At 41.2% G+C, this 18,016-nt stretch overlaps 1 protein-coding gene across 1 annotated transcript in view; it reads right to left on the bottom strand.

The window, feature by feature from the left end:
• Positions 1-2,267: 2,267 nt before the first annotated feature.
• Rnf19a (ring finger protein 19A, RBR E3 ubiquitin protein ligase) overlaps positions 2,268-18,016 on the bottom strand; it is a 40,724-nt gene continuing 24,975 nt past the window's right edge. Inside the window, exons 4-10 of the mRNA XM_075961192.1 lie at positions 14,839-14,983; positions 13,689-13,851; positions 9,415-9,529; positions 8,791-8,952; positions 7,017-7,230; positions 5,263-5,406; positions 2,268-4,381 (exon numbers count right to left, since the gene is read on the bottom strand). Of these exons, the coding sequence (XP_075817307.1) occupies positions 3,685-4,381; positions 5,263-5,406; positions 7,017-7,230; positions 8,791-8,952; positions 9,415-9,529; positions 13,689-13,851; positions 14,839-14,983 (1,640 nt within the window). The 3' untranslated portion in view covers positions 2,268-3,684. The remainder of the gene's footprint in view (positions 4,382-5,262; positions 5,407-7,016; positions 7,231-8,790; positions 8,953-9,414; positions 9,530-13,688; positions 13,852-14,838; positions 14,984-18,016) is intronic.

Here is an 18,016-nt window from a genome sequence, read left to right as displayed (position 1 = left end):
TTCTATTCCCAGGTAGATTAGATCCACGTAAGTCTCTCCTAGGGTCCTCACTGTTGTCTAAGTTCTCAGGGATTGTGGTTTGTGAGCTGGTTTTCTTTTATGTTTAAAAACCACTTATGAGCCGGGCGATGGTGGCGCACGCCTTTAATCCCAGCACTCGGGAGGCAGAGGCAGGCGGATCTCTGTGAGTTCGAGACCAGCCTGGTCTACAGAGCTAGTTCCAGCACAGGCTCCAAAGCCACAGTGAAACCCTGTCTCGAAAAACAAAAAACAAAAACCACTTATGAGTGAGTACATAATTGTCTTTCTGGGTCTGGGTCACCTCACTCAAAATGTTTTCTAGCTCCATCCATTTGCCTGCAAATTTCAAGATGTCGTTATTTTTTTTCTGCTGTGTAGTACTCCATTGTGTAAATGTACCACATTTTCCTTATCCATTCTTCAGTTGAGGGACATTTTAGGTTGTTTCCAGGTTCTGGCTATGACAAATAATGCTGCTATGAACATGACTGAGCCCTTGTCCTTGTGGCACGATCGAGCATCCTTTGGATATATACCCAAAAGTGGTATTCCTGGGTCTTTAGTAAGGTTGTTTCCTAATTTTCTGAGAAATCGCCACACTGACATCCAAAGGGGATGTACCAGCTTGCACTCCCATTCAACAATGCAGAAGTGTTCCATTTTCCCTACAACCTCTCCAGCATAAGTTGTCATCAGTGGTTTTGATCTTGGCCATTCTTACAGGTGTAAGATGGAATCTCAAAAGTTGTTTTGATTTGCATTTCTCTGATGACTAAGGATGTTGAAAATTTCCTTTAAGTGTCTCTCAGCCATTTTAGGTTCATCTGTTGAAAGTTATCTGTTTAGGTCTGTACTCTATTTTTTATTGAATTATTTGTTCTTCTGATGACCAATTTCTTTAGTTCTTTGTATATTTTGGAGATCAGACTTCTGTCTGATGTGGGGTTAGTGAAGATCTTTTCCCATTCTGTAGGCTGTCATTTCGTCTTGTTGACCAGGTCCTTTGCTTTACAGAAGCTTTTCAGTTTCAGGAGGTTCAAGTGTACTTCCTACTTCCTCTTCTACAAGGTTCAGTGTGGCTGGCTTTATGTTGAGGTCTTTCATCCATTTGGACTTGCGTTTTGTGCATGTTGATAGATATGGGTCTATTTTCACTTTTACATGTCGATATCCAGTTATGCCAGCACCATTTGTTAAATATGCTTTTTTTTTGATATTTTTTGCTTCTTTGTCAAAAATCAGGTGTTCAAAGGTGTGTGGGTTAGTATCTGGGTCTTCTATTTGGTTCCATTGGTCCTCCTGTCTGTTCTTATGCCAATACCAGGCTGTTTTCAGTACTGTAGCTCTGTAGTAGAATTTGAAGTCAGGGATTGTGATGCTTCCAGAAGTTCTTTTATTGTACAATATTGTTTTGGCTAGCCTGGGTCTTTTGCTTTGAAGTTCAGTACTGTTCTTTCAAGGTCTGTGAAGAATTTTGCTGGGATTTTGATGGGCAATGCATTGAACCTGTAGATTGCTTTTGGTAAGATTGCCATTTTTACTACGTTAATTCTACCTACCCAAGAGCATGGGAGATCTTTCCACTTTCTGGTGTCTTCTTCAATTTCTTTCTTCAAAGATTTAAAGTTCTTGTCATTCAAGTTTTCCACTTGTTTGGCTAGAGTTACTCCCCCTTGATCTCCTTTTGGTGTCTTATTGCTCTGGCTAGGACCTCAAGAACTACATTGAATGGAGAGAGTGGACAACCTTGTCTTGCTCCTGATTTCAGTGGGATCGCTGAGAGTTTCTCTCCATTTAGTTTGATGTTGGCTTGCTGTATATTGCCTTTATTATGTTTTGGTATGTTCCTTGTGTCGTGAGGGGTTATTCTTAAGTAAATTATTTGAAATGGGAAGACCCACTTTTAATCTGGATCTTCTAAGGTACAAAGATCCACCTTTAACCAGGGCCACATCCTCTGCTGGCAGCCTACATAAAGGACATTCCTTTATTGGCATTAAAGCCTACTTCCTAGGGATGCTGGTGTATACTAAAGACCAGCTGAGATAGTAGCCTCATGGACTGAACAGCTACTGGGTTCTTGGACTTTCTGCTGGTAGACAGCCATTGTTGGATTAGCTGAACCACAAATAAATATCCTTTCTACGCACTTATAGATTTATTCCATCAGTCTGCCCCTCTGAGAACTCCCTGTACTACAGCAAATGAATATCTGTTCTTATAAAAATTTCTGTGCACACACCAAATTCATTAGTATTTACATTTATTTCACGTATGCTGTTTACACACTCATTGAACAAAACTGGAATGCAAACAAATGTACAAATACCATATTAAGCATTATCAAATAAAATAACTGGCACTAGTGTTATAGAAGCACATGAATGGACGCAGTGCGGAGAAGGACGGTGAAAGACTGCAGCCCGGGGCATTTCCTTTATCAGAAGAAAATGCTCAGTAGCACCATAATGGTAATACTTAAAAGAAACACCTACAGTGGAGTCTCGACTGCTGTGGGCCAGTCTGCTAGGAAAGTTCCATGGGAAGTACTCTGGCCAGCTTCTGCTTGTGTCAGCTGAACATCCTCCATCAACAAAAGCAAAGGAAACAAAGCCACAGACCTTTTGTATAAGCTTGGTACAAGCTCTGCATTGCTTTGAGTTCATGGTTGGAAAAGATATACATGTTAAAAACCGAGGTTATGTAATATTACACTTACTAAAGCCTGAGTGTGTCTTTGGTAGGCAAATACTTTTTCAGCAAAGTTAATAATCACATTCATGTTTATCTATTTCCTGTATTTTTCTCAATATCTGAGGTGACTAGAGGAGACGTTATGGGAAATGATATAGCAAATCCTCCACTAACCAGGCTCTTAAAACCCGGTCTCTCCCAAAGGCACTGACCTCCCTTAGAGCAGGTGACTTTTGTGATGCTTGTGTCCTAATGGGATTTCATTTGTAGCTCTCTGTCTTTGTGTTGCTGTCAGTACACTTAGTTACCTACGCCTATCTTTTTCTTCTAAAATGGCATCAACAATCCATGAGATATGCAACAGTACCAAGTATTTCTACTTCAAGTTGTGCAAAAACTGCCACGATCTTGCTCAAGTGTCTAAGTATCCAAATGGTCACCAGTGGGCTGCATTAAGCTCTATATCCACATTGCATGTGAAGAAAGAAATGAAATTTAAGCTCAGTTATGAAGAGAGACGTCACAAAGAGGATCATATACTGAGTAACCAGCCAGGTCCTTTCACACCATCCCTTAGTGGTTTCAATAACATGTCACTAACCACTATCCCTAAGCCTCGATTTTTCTTAACAATGCAGAACAGCATTAGTATCATATGATTATAAATTAAGCCAAATTTCTATCTAAATACACAGGTATGTGCATCAAGCATTGTTTTGTGACAAGAACACAAAATATGCTTTTTCTTAACTTATTATTCTCATAATAATGCACTTTTAAAGCCTTCATTTCATAATTTGGTAATTAACATCCACATGGAACACAATGTTTTGCTAAACATACAAAATGTATTTGCATCATGATTATGAAACCTGGCTTTTGCTGGTAACTTAAACCTAACAGTCACGCATGGCTCAACCAGCTCCAAACAAGGCTGTTCAGTGGTTATTACTCTGCAGCATTCTGGACCTAAATTTCAGTCTGAATAGCTACCTTCAAGTCCACTGTCTGATGTGGGTGGTTGTTATTTGTCTCTTTCAGTCCATCGCCAAAGCACAAATCACCACTAGGCTTCAGCGCGCTTTTGTTGGGGCCGTGCTCCTCTGCGGCATGATTCGGCTGTGGAACGTCTGAGCAGGAAGCAGTCTTGGAGAGCAGAGAACTGCCGCACTGGTGTGGTGAGTTCTCCAGACGGTCATTCTCTACCTCAGGAAGGGTGCTCACAGTCGCAAAGCGGGCGTGACAGTCACTGGAACCATGGCTACACGATGTTCTCATGCTTTCTAAGTCTGAGCAGCTGAATTCGGAAAAGTGACTCGAGTGGGAATCCGCTACAGATGGCATACTGTCACTGAGGGATGGGGCCTCAAACTCACTCGAGTTTGTGCTTTGCTGTTCCAACAACTGGGCATCCATGTCTTCTCTGGTCTCATTTATCTTCACGTTGCCCTTTTTCCTCAATTTACCACCTTTTGATTTTTTTCCTGTTGTAGCTTCTTTGGACCACTTGGTGGCACCAGATTTACCTTCAGGCAATCCACTGGATGACCCGCCAGTGTGGCTCCGGGCAGCGCTGCCCTCGTCCACACTGCTGCTCCCACTGCTGTGCCGGAACTTGAACGGCTTGGACTCAATATCCACTTGTACTTCCATGCTGTTTCCTTCTCTGGAACGAGAGCAGGAAAAACACCAAAGCCTCAATACAGAAGCTTGCTGGACAGGTGAGTGCAGGCTACATTCTACAACATAAAGCTACAGAGAAGAGGACTATCTTTAGCCAGATGCCAATGGTACACACCTTTAATCCCAGCACTCAGGAGGCAGAAGTAGGTGAATCTCTGTGAGCTCAAGGCCAGGACAGCCAGGGCTTCAGAGTGAAACCCTGTCTCAAAACAGAAAAGACTAAAGACTGTCTTTGTTCCTTTTTTTTTGGGGGGGGGGGGAGTTGTTTGTTTTTATATGCATATATATCCTAGCTGACCTAGAGCTCTCACTATGTAGACGAGGCTGGCCTTGAACTTAGAGGCCTATTTGCCTCCGCCTCCTGAGTGCTGGGATTAAAGGTGTACACCACTATAAACAACTGCCTTAATGTTTCAATTAAAAATATACTACTTTATGTGTATTTGTTTGTCCTTGTATGAGCAGGTGACAGCAGAGGTCAGAAGCGGGCATCACAGATCGAAGTGGGCGTGAGCCACCTAACGTGAGCACAGAACTAAACCCAGGCTGGCTAGACAAGGAGAAAGCACCCAACTGCTGGGCCTTCTCTGTAGCCTCTGAGTGCTTCAAGTTTTTAAAACAGTAACATTTACTGCTTTTCTGGCCTGGGCACGACCATCACCTAACTTCACCAACCCAAACCCTACACTAGAGTTAGAAGTCAGCTCCCATTCTCCTGCGAACCACAGAGGCTTCTCTACCTAAATGGATTCACCTCCTTTCAACATCTCACTGTTTTCTTAGAGACTGTGCCTAATGATAGGGATAATACTTTTTAAATGCACTTAAAAACACTTCCAATCTTATAGGAACATTCTTTCTTACCTGTCCAGAGGGATGTAGGAATTTAGAATGGATCCTGCCATTGCTTTGGTGCTGGCATTATCACTCACTGTTCCCAAGCTCACTGTGCCGGATTCTCCACTTAGACTGTACCGTTCTTTCTGTACATCTGCTTGTACTTCCAACCTTAAAGAGGAGGGTAACACATAAACCCACAATCATTTATAGTTCAGCAATCATAATATGTATCTTTAAATAATCCATTTAAAAACTTCAAATATGAAAATTTTAGACACCATAGTTTTTCAGTCCCCACTTATTTGATTATTCAGATTATACTGTGTGTACTGAACAACACCCAAGAGAAACTAAGAGAATACTACCAAAAGGAAAAACAAGACAAATCATCTGAATTTAAAGATCTCCACTATATTTTTACTAGGATGCAGCCCTTCCTTTGTCATGTTTCAGTACAAAATACAAAGTCAGAATATATTAATCAATAAACATAACAGATCAATTAATAAAAAAAGCCCTTTTTAAGTGGATGTAGGGGAAAACGCCTTTAATCTCAGCCTTCAGGAGACGGGCAGGCTGGTCACTATGAGTTCCAGGCTAGCCAGTCTACACAGGGCTTCAGCTTACACACCACTGCAGTCAGACCACCAACACTTCCCTCTCATTGTGCCTGGCTTCTGCTACTGGTGTATCAAGATGCAAACAATTCAAGCAATGGGGCTGGAGAGAGGGCTCCGTGGTTAAGAGCATCAGCTGCTCTTCCAGAGGACAGGGCTCACTTCCCAGCACTCACAACCTGTGACTCCAGTTCCAGGGGATCTGATGCCCTCCTCTGGCCGCTATAGGCAATGTTCTCACAAGATGCAAGTACATATGGGTGGTAAAAATACTCATGTGCATGCAATAAAGATAAAATTTTAAAAAATTTAGCCGGGCAATGGTGGCACACGCCTTTAATCCCAGCACTTGGGAGGCGGAGGCAGGCGGATATCTGTGAGTTCGAGACCAGCCTGGTCTACAGAGCTAGTTCCAGGACAGGCTCCAAAGCCACAGAGAAACCCTGTCTCGAACCCCCCCCCCCAAAAAAAAAAAAATTTAAAAAGTGAAAAGTGATAACTAACTTTCTGCCATAAACTCCTACAGGACTTCAGAAAGGGTATCAGATCACACCAAGTAAAAATCACACTCTATCCCAAATAAAAATGAAAAGAAAACCCTATACTAAGAAAGGCTCTAATAAAAACTTCAGCCCACATCTGATTTTGTAATAAGAGGTAATAACATATCACTACAGCTTAGTTTCTGCCTAACTATTAACAACCTAAAATAAGATAAATACAACTTAAAGTTGTTCATCTACCTCCTTCCACATAGAAAAGCTAATAAACAGAATAGTGAAGAAGGAAAACAAACCATGGTAAGGTAAATGTTAATTTCTCCTCCCTATCTCCATAGGCATTAGTAAAAGACTTGGTGAGAGATGACCATTACTATTTCAGGATGCAGGCAGTTTTCCAGTCCTGGGGTATCCTGACCCCACCCATTCCCCAAGCCTCCAGCTGTCGCCCAAAAGCAAGGTCTAGGCTAAACATGGCCTTCACTTGGGTGTGCACAGACGCAGCTCCAGCAGGTGCGATGTTCTTTCTTAGGACTTAAGCCTCTACTCCAGCATTAGCACCAAACACCACCTCTTTGGCCTTAGAGTAATTATCGTGCTCTGTATTCAGGCTGTTCATCTAACTAATGTCTGAGGTTACCAAAACGCAGCCCTTTCTTACCTGTTGAAGCAATTTACCATGGCACTTCCCGACAGACTCCCAGTGATGCTGGCTCCCGCCAGTGCCATGGTGCTGGCGGTCTCGCTCAGGTTGTCCCGGATGGCGCCTATTCGGTCCATGTGGCTGCCGCTCGCACTCAAACTGCCGGTCAGACCACCAACACTTCCCTCGCCTATGCTAGGATTGTGCCTTGCTTCTGCCACTGATGTTGTATCTAAATATTAAGTCAAGATACAAATAATGATAATTCATTTTCCTGATAATTCCCACAGCATTTCAGAAAGGGTATCAGATCACACCAAGTACAAATCACACTTGTGGTTAAGCATGAAGAGAGCCATTTTGGGTGAACAGCTCAATCTGAGACTGGTCCTAAATTTAAGATGGTCACTATTTATTGTTATAAATCCAGAAGATTTAGGAATTTTATTTATTTGCACCTCCCCTCCCCCGCTGCCACCCCCGAGACAGTTTCTCTGTAGCTTTGAAGCCTATCCTGGAACTTGCTCTGTAGACCAGGCTGGCCTCAAGCTCACAGAGATCTGCCTGCCTCTGGGATTAAAGGTGTGCACAGCCCAGCAGATTTGGGAGTTTTAAATAAACCAGTGATTTAAAAGGCCTCCCTTGCCAGCACTAGGTTCCAGTGAGAGATCTTACTTTCTAGGTCAGTAAGATTGGGACAGAAGCTGACCTCTAGATACACTAGATCTAACTGTATCAGGACCCTATTCTAATTTTACAGTACTATTCACACTCTTAGGAATGAGAAATATTTATGCCAACATCTGAGTTTCTATTACATATCCAACCCTGTGACAAAATCCATGGGAAACCCAGCAGAGGCAGGGGTGGGGAGTTCCAACAGTGCATGCCTGTCTCCCTGGCACCGCTGTTATCACGTGACAAGGGAAGGCCTCTTATGATGAGACTCAAAGGCAGTGAAAAGAAGGCCATAAAATTCTTCTGGAGAGTATTCTAGGCAGAGGTAACTCCAAATTTCAAATCTCAGAAAGAGGAGTTCTAACCGTCATCTTCATGGAGAGGTGGCCTAAGAAAGGACGGGAAGGGGAAAGCGTTCAGACAGTCAGGGCAGAAGGTGAGACTAAGGACTTGACACCTTGCTCCCCATGTAGACGATCAAGAGAGTCAAGAGAAGGCACACAACAGAAAGGTGGCAGGGCTCGGAGGACCTGGCTGGAATACTTGCAGAGGGCACAAAAGGGCTTCGTTCTAGACATTTATTGACAGAAACTGCTGGATACAGAACAAACAAGCTGGTCAGCTGACGTTTCTCCTGGAGTGCCGCCTCTATCCTCCGGCATTTCTGCCCACTACGGTTCTAATCTGTAAGTCTTCTAACAACACAGAAGGCCATCGGCATGCAGTTCTTTAACTGCATTCCTCTTCACATCCTTCCCATACTACTTCATAAAGGTTCTAATCTCCAGCGTACTCTCAGGAGGAGCCAGGCACCAGCATCAGAACTACGCCATCCTTTCGCGCATGCTTCTGCTCTCCACAGCTCCTTTCCCAGCTCTGCTTCTGGATGAAAACTACAAGGCCGTCGGGTGTGCACCTCTAATCCCAGCACACGTGAGGCAGAAAGAGTCTTGTCTATACACCAAAGCTCAGGCCAGCCAAGGCTATACAGTGAGACCCTGTCTCAGAGAGGAAGAGGGAGGGAGAGCGTCTGAGCCAGAGTGAGAACAATGAGGTCTCACAAAAGAAAGACAATGGAAATAAACACGTTTCTTTTTCTGTTTAAAGGACTCACCTATAGCTGTGTTAGGTCCACCAACATTTATGTCATTTTCGTCATCAAACTCAATTCTGACTCCTTTCCCATTGCCGGCTGAAACTCCACAACCCCCACTTCGGCAGAGGGAAATTGGAACAACACCATACACATAAGCTAACATAATGGGAACGCCAATGCCTAAAAGGGAATTAAATTACATATCAGAAACCAGAAACTAAATCACAGACTATGAGGTGTAGGTCTTTTCAGAAGGTGCACAGGGGCTAAGGATTTGGCCGGAACACAAGCAAATGCATGATTCCCAGGTAGCCTCAGGGAATGGAGGGAAAAACAGAATCTGTGATCTTCTTAAGCGCAAACCTCTGACTCAAGGGAAGAGCTGCTCATCATCTATCCTGACAACAGGTTCTCTGGGGATGAACACAAGCCTTATATGTATGTCTGAGACATGCCCCCACCCTAAACTAGGTTCTTCAGTCTACAGCACTTTTAATGAAGTTGCCTGAGAAATCTCCTGTAGGTCCTACTTAAACTACCCCTCATCTTAAAAGTGATCCTCTTAGCAACCTAATAGTCAGAAATCTCTCTTTTGTCAAATTCCTAAGGTATTCCAAGGGAAGTTCTAAAGCATGCTCTTACCTACAGTCACCGCGGCCACCACCGGAGACACAATGACAGACAGCGTCACACCACCTGCTATGGCCAGGTTCCGTTTGTGTTTTGAAACATCTTTGCCTTCATAGCGATTATGAATCTTAAATTTAAAAGGGAATGGAAATTTAGAGGAGAAAACTTTATATATTTAGTTTAGATAAAATAGTCCTACATGTACAAGAAAGATGAAGTAATTTCTCACACAATTTCAGTCAAATGCCCTAATTCAAGGTAACCACAGCGTCACAAACTGCTCATTAAGGACCTGCTTACAAAGGGTGGCAGTAGCTCAGGAGATTTAGTTCGTGCTGTAAGTTCAAAGCCATCCTTGCGTACACGGCTAGTTCAAAGCTGGCCCACACCACGAGATGCCATGGCATAAAAACAGTACTAGAGTCCACAGGTTTCTTTCTAAACAAGACTCCCTCGAATCAGCCCCAGCAGAGGGTCCCACAATCTTTTTCACTCCTACAAGTTGAGCTAAAAAGGCACCGTATGAAACAAGTATCATTTAAGTGCAACTTTTTTCCAGACACCTTTTTATGATAGAAAATTAACAGATGACTCAAAAATCCTATCTACTTATTTACAGTTTAAACAGGTAAAGACAAAGAAAAATAATGGTTACCAGGAGTTAAATCTATTAGCATCATTGTACAATCCATATCAATAACAGAATCATTGCCATAAAAATAGCTTATGAATTATTAAATGAAACTGGGAAATAGTTTGGCAGCTCTGTTCTTGTGGCCTGCAAAGGTCAAACTAAAGAAGGGCACCCCCATCTGTTTCAAGACACCCCGGGAACAGCCTCCAGACCACACAGGTAGTCTATAAATAGAATGCTAGGTCCTTTCTATGTTCTTTTCCCCAGTCATTCCTGGACACAGTTCTAAGCAGAGCAAAGCCAAGCCTATACATACGCAGGGTAGATCTGTGAGGACAGGCTGCTAAGAGAAAGGAATTCTTGCTCCCACCCCCACCACCTTTCTTTCTTTTCTTTTTTCTTTTCCTTTTTTTTTTTTGAGACATGACCTTGATATACACACACACACACACACACACACTAGGCTGGCTCCCAAAGTACTGAGATTATAGATATACACCAAAAGCCAATTAATTCGGCATCCTTACCCACTGGTATGGACTAACAGTGACTACCACATCATCCTAATAGTTTTGGTTCAACTTAACTGTTTCTGTTCGCTAATTCTTTTCCTTCCAGTTTCTTTCATTTAAAAAAAACTATTTATTATATGTGTATGGGTGTACATATATTACCTATATGTACCATGTGTCCCATGTGTGTGCCCTGTGGCCACGGAGGCCAGAAGAGGGCATCAGATCCCATGGGATTAGAATTACAAACAGTTGTGGGCTGTTTGTTGGTAGGAAGTTCTTCTAGAAGAGCAGTAGGTGCTCTTAATCACTAAACCACCTCCCCCACTCCCTTGAGACCTCAAACCCTCAGTTTCTTAAGAAGTGGCTTCACGTAGCTCAGGCTCTTCTCAACTCCCCATGTAGCCAAGGATGATCTTCTGATCCTTGTGTCTCTACCTCTTAAATGTGGAGGTTAAAGGCATACCTAGTTTGTTACTCTTGCAATGTTTGCTCTAACTAAAAGCTCAGTTTTCAGGTACTTTCTTGACTTCTTAGGTTTTCCTGAGCTGATGTGGATCCCGAACATCACAGAAAATTAAAGAGAAAAACTAATCCATCAACTTTCCCTTTAGGTGCATGTATGAACACCACAAAAAATTTCTCGATACAAGGTCTTGCACTGCAGACTGGCTGGACTGTGCTTTAGCTTCTGGAGACCTTGGCTACAGACTGCCTGTCAGTCTATAAACTCACCCTCAGTATGGACTCTGTGTCTTTCCCTCCTAAGGACCTGAGCAAGTAGTTTTGCTTTCAATAAAAAAATCTTTTTGGTACTCTACATGGAAATGTCCACACTAAGCCTGATGTGGTGGTGCGCACACCTTTAATCCCAGCATTAAGGAGGCAGAGGCAGGCAGATCTCTGAGTTTTGAGGCCAGCCTGGTCTACAAAGTAAGTTCCAGGATTGGCAGAGAAACTTTGCTTGGAAAAATCAAAAATAAAAAAGAGAGAGAGAGACAGACAGACAGACAGACGCACTAAGCGAGCCCACACTAGACTGACTCATGAGCATGCCCATGGGGCATTTCCTGACTCATGACAGACACAGGAGGGCCCAGCCCACTGCATGCCCATGGGTAGTCTAGTGTGCATACCACCATGCCAGACTTTGTGTGGGCATTCTCTCTGTTAAGGCTCCTTCTTCTCAAATGACTCTAGCTTGTGTTAAGTTGACAAAAAATTAACCAGGACAGAAAGTGATTTTAATAATTTTTCATGTAGAGTACCCAAAAGATCCATGCTGTCTTTATTTCTGCTGTCTTTCAGATTGTTCTCAGGGCCAGCTCCACAGTTAACAGTGCGTGTGCCTGTTCTTACAAAGGACTGCATTGATGACCTGCACCTGCAGCACCTCACAGCTGTCTGCAACTCTACTTCCAGGGCAGGGTTCTCACCTTCCTAATGCTATAACCTTTTAAAACAGTCCTCATGCTGGGGTCACCCCAACCAAAACATTATTTTTGTTGTTACTTCATAACTGTAATTTCGATACGGTTATGAACTGCAATGTAAATATCTGTGTTTTCCAATGGTCTTAGGTGACCCTTGTGAAAGTGTTGTTTGGTTATGCCACGACCCAGATTGAGAACCACTGTTCTAGGTGACCTGATGTCGTCTGGCCTCTGCAAGCACCGGGTACACAGGCATCTGTGCAGGCAAACAGGTCAATGAAAAACATGCAGCTGTCTATGAAGAGGCTCATTCTTACCCTGAGTTTAGTAGCACAGCTCAGAAAGAGGATTAAAGGACACACAGCCTCAGTATTGTCTAAACATTGGCCATCTGGCAATAGCATGGGCTTTCGCCAGGACTCGGTGCCCGCCCAACTGGCTAGACTAAATCTATGAGCAACTTTATATACAAAATTCATTCACTTGGACCCAAGTCCCTTTTCTAAACCACAGTATTAGGTTGGCAGGTTTAGAGGGTAACAGTATTTGCTGCCAAACCTGAGTGTGACCCTGAAACAACACAGTGGAGTCAGAAAACCAACTCCAGCGAGCTGTCCAGATCTCTACTCATATGTTCACTTACATACCACAAGCAAGTAACGCAAATCTCATTACTTCACCACAAAGATTAGAGGCTGACACACCCAGGGTGCTACATGAGGACCAATCAACAGCTGGTGTGGTGAGACACGCCTTCCCTTGGGAGGCAGAAGCAAGTGAATCTCTGTGAGTGCCTGGCTAGCCAGGACTAGACAGTGAGACGTCCCCGCTTCCCCAAAAGAGATGGATGCAGGTTTATAAATCACCTGCGGTAAAGTCTGGGCTTTTCCACTACTAACTGCCCTATGAAAAGCTGTTCTCTTTGTTCTGATCACATAATTTCTTGACATTCAATTAATTTAATTTAGATGGCAACTGGCTTCTTTGTACTTCATAAATTATCCCATTTAACTCTCCAAAGTTACCTGCTTAACTGATGGCATACAGAAAAGTTCAGATTCCACAACAGACTGTCAAACTTGTCAACTGTATTTATAAACAGCAGCAATACAGTGGAGGTGGAAAAGCTTTGAACTCAAGAGTAAAGAACTAAAGAACTGGTTAATTATTCTTTCCTTAAGGGTACACATTATTTAGCCATAAATTTCTATCTTAAAAGATCTCACAAAAATAACTTTAAAAGGATATACAAAAGAGAGAACATGTCAATCATCTTTCAGTAATTACACCAGGCATTGGATCTGCAGTGCAGACTGAACAATTTTAAAGGAAGGCTGCTTTTTATGCACACATATTAGCCTGCCAAATACTGGGAAGTTACTGCGGGAAATCAAGACTTTTATTAGTTTACTTTTTATTGATGAGACACATGGGATGGCTTCAAACTTGCTGTATCCCAAAGATGACTTTGAACTTCTAATCTTTCTGTCACTACTTCCTGAGTGTTGGAATTATAGATATAATTTATGTAGTTTATGTAGTCAAATCAAGGACTTCGTCCATGAAAAAAAATATACCAACGGAATTACATTCCCAGTCCAAAACTTTTATAATGAAGAAACTAAAACCAACTTTTATGTTAAAAAATAAAGCAAAGACATTTCACGTCTAAGAAAACACACCAACAATTTAGAAGAAAGCGTTTACCTTGCGGCCTACATACACGGGAATGCCGATGATCATGGCAGGGATGGCGATGCCAGCTATCAGAGCAATCCCTACAGGAGCACCCACAAGGGTTCCCAGCTGCCACAAGATTTTCTTCTTTCGGCTCCAGGGTTTCTTCCCCCAAAAAGTACAACCTGATGGACTGAGAGGAAAATTATATAATAACTGTTGGGAAACAAATAACTACAACATATCTAAGCCACAATTATAGAAGGGGCTGTCTCTCATACTTAACTACTCCTCTCCTTTTTGTATTTTGGGGTCATTTAAAAGCCAAACGATTAAAGAAAGATCCACTTTAAATTACATAACAGGATATTGTTAATTATGATGTAAAATTTATCCATAGTTCTCCATAACCTTCAGAACCTCCATTTCTGAACATTATACTGATTTAAAATAAAATATATTTATTCTATCTCCTATTTTAGGCACACAATTATATAATTACATCCTAAATTCACACTGGGGCCTAAATGAGAAAATTTATTTATGAGATTGAAGAGCTGGATTAGCTGCATACAGCTGCAGATATCGGCACTGATGCTCAACAGCAGTGTAAAAGCAAAGGAACCTCCTCTGTTTCCTATCTTGGACTCGGTAATTCTAAGTTATTTAAGTATGGCTTGGTAGCTTTTAAGCTTATGTAAAGAGGAATACAGTCCATTTCTTTAAGTAGCTTATAAATCTCAGGACTAAAAATACTTAAGATTAATACAGCGTGGTGGGTTGAAAGGAAATAGTCCCCAAAGGAAGTGGTACTACTAGGAGGTGTGGCCTTGTTAGAGGAAGTGTGTCACTGTGGGGGCGGGCTTTGAGATCTTTTCTCAAGCTTCCCTCAGTGTGACAGTCAGTCAACTTCCTGTTGCCTCCAAGATGTAGGACTCTCAGCTCCAGTACCACATCTGTCTGCATGCCACCATGCTCCCCACCATGATGATAATGGACTGAACCTCTGAAACTGTAAGAGAGCCACCCCAATTAAATTCTTTCTTTATGGAGTTGTAGTGGTCATGGGGTCTTTTTATAGCAACAAGAACCTAACTAAGACATGCTGTTTCCAAAACAAAAACTTTGATATACAATGTAAAGACTATTCATACATATATAGTTCTCTCCGTAAGCTTACCTTAGATAATGTAAATCAGAGATTTCTTTCATACACAACCAACAAAACTCACAGCCACAGACAGCACATGTCATATGATTGCAACTCCCATCATTCATCTTTATTATGTAAGCAGCACATCGTGGGCACGGCTTTATATCATCAGCTGTGAGGAACACAGACAAGGAAATATAAAATGTATAGACATAGTTTTCAGATTGGCAGCTTTAACACTGCCCAAGCAAATCTGTGAAATTACATCCACTAGGTGGCAATTTTAGCCTGTTGTTTTTAGTACAGAAAGCATTTCTTTTCTTTCCTTCTAAGGAAATATACTTTGTAGTAAATTTTCAGGTTGTAACCATTTTCAAACATGGTAGCAAAGCAATAAAAACCAAGAATGACAGGAGTTCAGACTCCTGTATGCTGCCCTCTAGTGAAGGCACCACAGGGAAGTGGTTACTTCCTGTTCACCTAAGGCCCTGTACAGAAACACCCCTGAGAACAGCTTCAGAATACCTTATCCTCATGACTGCTAGTAAGCATTCTCCGTATTTGCTGTTCATTTATTCAAGTGTTGCTGGGACAACTGTATACTAATGTATACTAATGCATTACAAAATGCCCCACAGGGACAGGTTAGAATGTCATGTTAGATAACCTTAGGTATCAACAAAGGATGAGTTGTACCACCATTCTGAATTATAGCTGTTCTTTAAATACAGGCCACCATTAGCCAGTTGTATCCTCTATCTATATGCAGTTTAGAAAATGTATTTACAATTCTGACCACTGAGTTTAAGTATTTGTTCTATGTTATTATTATTTATTAACATTAAGTTAATATTCTCTTTTCCTTCCTGAACGTTTTATGCTCAGTTTTTAACTGTTTTATCAATAAATTCAAGTTTCCTTGGTGTTTTTTGAAAGGCTGAAGCTATTTATAAGTTACGAATTAGTAAGGTTCACTTTAAGTGTTTTAATAATTCAAGCTATTTTGAGCAAACCAATAGCTCTAAGCAATCACAGACATGATAAAGGATTATTTTTAGAATACAAAAAGTAAAAGTATTTATAAATTATGATTTAAATAACCCAAAGAATATAGCATTTGCATTACAAATTTTAAACATAGGGTAGACAAGAAAAAAAGCTAGCTTTTATACTTAACACAACATGTATATCAAAAAGAAATACCAATCCTATCTGCTCAAGAAGCAACAAACACAAAATGATAAACTTAGTAAAACATTATGAAATGATTTTTAGATTTTTTGAGAGTGGTGGCAACTCGACTGCATAGCTCTAGAACATGATCTAGATAACAATGCCATGTCACCACATCAGAGCTGCACACCTGCCTGAGCCCAAATCCCCGATTTACATGGCACGGTGTCATTAGTTTTATTTACCCTGAATGAACCAAATTGAAGTCAAACTGATACAACCTTTGCAGTCCAGTAAAACATGACTACATATACTCTCCCACAGTGACTACTTGGAGGAAGGCCAGTATTTGTTTAGATAACTAAGTTGTAATGCTCATCTAGAAATGTTCCTAGCAGATGTCTGCAGTGTTCCCATGTCTAACGTCATGAGAACATGTATGAGGCAGACCGACCGCAGCCCTACAGGCATAAGCACTGCAGTGGCTTCATCTTTAAGATGAGAGAAACCTTGCTCAGGTCACAGAGAAGAGGAGAATCTGGACCTTACATTCAGTCCTGACTCCGGACTCCAAATCTGGTCCAGAGCCTATTCTATCTCTCTACATGCCTGTGTGTCCTATGACCAAAAGATACCTCCCCCACTCTTCAAGGCAACATCCAGTGGCTACTGCCAACTCTCCAGGAACAGGGCCTCACTAAAATCCTTCTCGATCCATAGCTACAATTATTATAATTATTGCTAAAATCTCTGTATTATACACTAAATCTTTAGGAGAGGAAATAGAAACAAATCAGTAAGCAAATAGGAATGAAACCCAAGTGTATTACATAAAATATTAAATCCACATTAAAGCTTAAAAGACTTTTTCTCAAGCAGTATAAAGAACATGACAATCTCACTTTTTTAAACGCGAATTTCTATACTTTTGAAATTTTCCCATTGTAATTATCAAGACAGAATGTTTTCTAGTAACTAAAATTCCAATGAACTAAGAACATTCTATTAACAGAAAATAGTGATTTTTTTTTTGACTAGTCAACATTAAGAACGCTAAGATTTTTTAAAAACTTAAACTTTTTTTTTGATGTGGGATGTCCTGTATCTGTAGTGCTTTTTTATTGGTTGATGAACAAAGTTGTTTTGGCCAGTAACTTAGCAGAGATATACAGAGAGAGTAGGCAGAATCAAGCAGATGCCAGTCAGTCACCAAGGAAACAAAGTATGTAGAAAATGAGGTAACGCCACGGCCACAAGGCATTACACAGACTAATAGGAATGGGTTGATTTAAGACGTTAAGAGCTAGCTACAAATGTAACTGAGCCATCAGCCAAACAGTGTTGCTATTAATACCATTTCTGTGTGATTGTTTAGGTCTGGGCGGTCAGGAGACGGCCATCTACGTTTCTTATTTTGAGGTTTATCTTAATTTTTAGTTACCCTCCAAAGACACCCTGAAGTTCTGTATGCCTTCCTAAGTAAGGTATGATTTCTATGTCCTTAGTACTAAATTAAATATATCTGAAATGTTTTAAGTTTCACAAAATACTTAAATGTGTGGTCTTTATACAAACAGAAATAATTGTACATTGGTTCCATTCCAAATTACTACTTTATCAAATGTGTTTACAAGTCTTGTATATCCAATGGTCTAGTACACAAATAGGCAGCTTTTTTGTTGTCATTGACAATGATATCTTTCCAATCTCAAAACTACTTTCTGTATTTATTAAACAAAAATACATCAAGAATAAGGTTTTCAGGACACAAATATGTAAAACATAACATTTTTAACAGTGAAAACAAATAAAAACAAATTAATGGTAACTGAATACTCTTTAAGTTAAAATCACCAAACAATCTCTATGTGTCAAATAACCTATTTTTTGAAAATCAGACAGGGACTGGGCAGGTGGCTCAGTGAAGAAAGCACTTGCTTCAAGAGTGTGAATTTCCAGAAGACACAGTCAGGCACAGGAGTGCACACATCTGCAACCCCAGTGCTCCTGTGTTGAGATGGAAGGCAAAGAC

Source organism: Microtus pennsylvanicus, chromosome 2 (assembly GCF_037038515.1).
Source record: "Microtus pennsylvanicus isolate mMicPen1 chromosome 2, mMicPen1.hap1, whole genome shotgun sequence".
NCBI lineage: Eukaryota > Metazoa > Chordata > Mammalia > Rodentia > Cricetidae > Microtus > Microtus pennsylvanicus.
Note: the sequence above shows the minus strand (reverse complement) of the source record. Positions and strands in the feature narration are given on the sequence as shown.